At 40.5% G+C, this 4,247-nt stretch overlaps 1 gene segment (V, D, J or C); it reads left to right on the top strand.

Moving 5' to 3' along the window:
- The first annotated feature begins 1,451 nt into the window (after positions 1-1,451).
- On the top strand, positions 1,452-2,064 carry LOC139436716 (immunoglobulin kappa variable 3-15-like). The segment is given in 2 exon segments: positions 1,452-1,525; positions 1,721-2,064. Coding segments are annotated over 2 exon segments (393 nt in total).
- The last annotated feature ends 2,183 nt before the right edge of the window (positions 2,065-4,247 follow it).

Raw genomic sequence — 4,247 nt, 5'->3', positions numbered from 1 at the left:
GATGCAGGAAAGCCTATCAATTAAGTAGTAGAAATTCAAGCAAAATAAGCAAATTTAAGAATGTATATTAAATGCAACTTCATGGAAGAGGAGGAAAAAATAAAAGGGTGGAAAGAGCAAACCTGAATTAATTTTTAACATCTTCTAAATATAAATACATGGTGAACTAAGAACAGGGCAGATAACTGATAAGGAATGCCTTCCCTGATGATGTGGGCGTCTGCAGCACCATTCCTGAATGCTGGGAGGGGACCCCTCCTAAGGTAAAGTGCTCATAAGGAGACAAAGTACAGGAAATGAACTTATTAATTAGAATTAGAACAATACATGCCTTAGGTCATTCTCCATCAAGGAAAACCTCTTAGGAATTTTGGAAAAAGTCTGCAGGAAAAGATATACTCATAGTTGTGGAAGAATTTTTTATTCATATAATTGTTAAAGTGTCCTAAATTTTCTCTTACCTCTAACTGTTCGTGCAGAGGGTTGATCCTGAAATGGACCAGGTTCACATGGCCCTACCTTTCCTGAGTAACAGCTTAGCTCAGAGGAGGAAATCTCAAAGAAGCAGGTTAGTAATGGCTGCAGAAATGTTACTTGTTTACTCTGTAACCTCTCAGTAAAATGAATCGTTATACTTGTACCTAATTTAAGATCCTATGCCTAGAAGTGTTCATGATGGTGTTATTTGCATAATTCTAAAAGTATCATTCGTTTTGGGTAGGAATAAATGAAGAAATGCTCTATCAGACCTTTTGAACTGAAGCCATTTTACGTATGACCACTAGGTGGAGGTGTTACACTTCATGTCTCCTAATCACTACATAAGTGATTTTAGAAAGTGGTCGACTAAAATGATAGTCCTAAGGGTGACTTGTAAGTATTTGGTGACTCATTTCTGAGGGTAATACTGCACTAAGGGCAATGCAGAGGACTAGATTGGGATATGTTAAGTGAGGTTCCCTTGGGATGTTGAAGAAGAGATTCAAATATCTGTTTAAAATTTAGAATAGACTGAGATAGATGTACATACGTGCACTACATCTTAATCTATCCAATGATATGAGTATATTCCACCTAGGTTTTGGCACCATATTTATAACTTTTATTTAAGTTACGATATTACACTTACAAATGTATGTATTTTCTTACAAATTCCTTTTGTTTTCAAGATGGGCACAGTTGATTTGAAAGAGTACAATTGCTGATAAAATATTTCATTTTCTGAATTGTGCTGAATATTGTTGAAAATAGTGGTGCTAAGTTGATTAATTGCCTTTAGCAGGTGAGTAGTTACATTTCCTGTGGTCTTGATATTTTTATCTCCTTCCACTATTTATCTTTACAACTCACTGCACAGGAACATTTGCCTTTATACTCTCTATTGATTTGCATATGCTCCTCGGGGACTTGGTTGTCTGCTCAGAGCTCTATTAATGCAGTTTCCCTGGAGATGGGGACATCAGTCGGGTGAGCAAGATGATGCCACATTCCCAACTGCTCATCCTGCTGGTGCTCTGGGCCTCAGGTGAGAGGTTTAGAAGAGTATTATCTTTATAAATTTGGAGAATGCTTTTAACATGCAGAGTGAGGAAACCATTTCATCTAAAGCAGATCTGAATATATATGATAAATAAGAAAACCTACATTTAGATACCTATTTAGATACATATTTTATACATTCATGATTTAATGTATCCTCTATATTCTTTTCTGGTTGCAGGTACCAGTGGGGCCATCGTGATGACCCAGTCTCCAGGCTCTGTGGCTGCATCTGCAGGAGAGACCGTCACCCTCAAGTGCAAGGCCAGTCAGAGTGTTAGCAGCAACTTAGCCTGGTACCAGCAGAAATCAGGACAGGCTCCTAAACTGCTCATCTATTATACATCAAACCGGCCATCTGGGGTCCCTGATCGATTCAGTGGCAGTGGGTCTGGGACAGATTTCACTCTCACCATCAGTAGATTCCAGCCTGAAGATTCAGGAGATTATTACTGTCAGCAGTATAACAGCTATCCTCCCACAGTGCTTCAACCTCGAACACAAACCTCCTCCCCAGAGCTGTAGGGCAGTGAGTCTTGCAGCATCAGCTGCTTCCTCCTCAAATCGACTTGAATATGTTTGCTTCCTCCATCTGTCTGAGAAACCATGTCCTTTAGGGAAGGGTACTATAGAAATCTTTCTTTCACTTGGTGAGATCAAATGACAGGGTGAATTGACCCTCTAGGCTAGGGATTTTTTAATATTTTATACCCTGATGCATTGATTCTCTATTCATTGTACATCCTTAATATTTAAAATTTTATCATCTTCTTTCCTTATCCCTTGCATCTTCTTCCTTCTCCCCCATCATCCTCCAACTCTGGTCCTTCCCAAAATTAAATCCTTGATCCTTCATATTCAAAACTTCCCCTATGGGAGGGCATTTAACTCCCTTACACATTTCCTTCACTGGACCCTTTGCCATCCATGCCTTTATTTTCATTGCCACAAAAGATGATTTGATTTCCTACTCTACCTTCTTTTTTTATTTAGATAACTATTTTCAATTCTTATTGCCATCAAATAGTAATTTTGTGTGCCTTAATATACTATACTATTGAAGAATGCTTAGGTTATAAGGGATGATGCTCAGCCAATGACATATGTTGATTTTAGTTTGGCCACTCTTCTGTGGCTGGAACTGAAAGCTCCACTCCCAAAATATGGGGGAGGAAGAGACAGTTGGGCACCAACTTCAGCTATTCATGATTAAATTCAGTGGACAAAAATATAATCCTAAGAACAGCTGAAGATCAAAATTGTTCAAGTGAGAAAGAGGCCAGTAGTTGGCATCTTAACTCTCTGCCTGGCAGAGAGAAAGCAGGGTGGACTGAAATTCACAGTGCTGGTGGGGACCGGCTTTGGTCCATCCAGGCCATATTGCAGGTCTAGCCTAGGCCCCAGCCCCACCTCTACAGGGAGGAAGCTGGGGCCTGTGGCAGCTTCTCTAGGAAATTACTGGCCAGGTCTCAGAGGCATGTGATCACCTGATGTTGGCAATGCAAGTCACCCAGTGCAATTCTGTGACTGGAATTGCAAGTTCCATTCCCAAAAAGAGGGGAGGAGATGTTTGGCCACTGCTTTCAGCTACTGATTAGGAAATTTGGCTGGCTAAAGTATAATCCTAAGAATACCTAAAATTTGAAACTGTCAAAGTCTGAAAGAGGGCTGTTGCCCTCCACTTTGACCCTGCCCCCAGAGTGAAGGGTAACAGGGCTGAACAAAAATCACATTGACTGTAGGAACCAGGTTATTTCACCCAGATCACCCTGCAGCCTTAGCCCAGGCTTCAGCCCCACCTCTTGCAGGGAGGATGCTGGCGGGCCCTGCACAAGTCTATCCAGGTAACCTCAGGTACATTAGGCTGGCAAACACTGAATAATCGGAAGTTTACCAGGGTAACTGTGGTCATCTTTGGACCCAAACTGCATAGATTGTTGCCCATACCTGCAGCTCCACCCCTACCCAAGGCAAGAGAGAAAGGGGTGTGAAGCTTCCTCAGTCTCTCTGGCAGCTACAGTCTAGGCCAGCACAAGTAGTGTTATTCCACAAAGCTGTGACTTTGTCCCTACCCCTGGCAAAGGAGAAAGTTGGAAGAAGCTTCCTTGGTGCCTTGTAAAATGAGGGCATCTTAAGCCTCCATATCTTATAACACCAACTACATCCTTGGCTCCTACTACACAACCAGCAAGGCAGAAAGGGCAGGAAGCCCTAAACTAAAGTGAAAAACTACACCCAGAATAAATACTGTAGTAAGCCAGATGCCAAGACACCAACAAAAACTTATAATCCCCACCAAGAAACAGGAAACTATGGTCCAATTAGAGGAACAAGATAAGCCTCCATATTATATAAAGGAATTGAGACAACTTATCATATATGTTCAAACAAATCTTCTTAATAAATTCAATGAGGTGGCGAAAGAGATTAAGGATATTAAGAAGAGATTGGATGAGCACAAAATAAAATTTGAAGGCATACATAAAAAAAAAAGATCTTATGGGAATGAATGGTGCAATAAGTCAAATTAAAAAATATTGGAATCATAAATAGCAGATTTGAGGAGGCAGAAGATAGGATTGGTGGATTTAAAAAATGGCCTCTGAAAGTGAACATACAAAAGAACAGATGAAGAAAAGAATGGAAAAATTTAACAAGACCTCAGGGAACAAATGACATGAAAAGTCATGCAAACATACATCTCATGG

The sequence above is a fragment of the Dasypus novemcinctus genome, chromosome 17 (assembly GCF_030445035.2).
Source record: "Dasypus novemcinctus isolate mDasNov1 chromosome 17, mDasNov1.1.hap2, whole genome shotgun sequence".
In the NCBI taxonomy this organism is placed as follows: Eukaryota; Metazoa; Chordata; class Mammalia; order Cingulata; family Dasypodidae; genus Dasypus; species Dasypus novemcinctus.
Note: the sequence above shows the minus strand (reverse complement) of the source record. Positions and strands in the feature narration are given on the sequence as shown.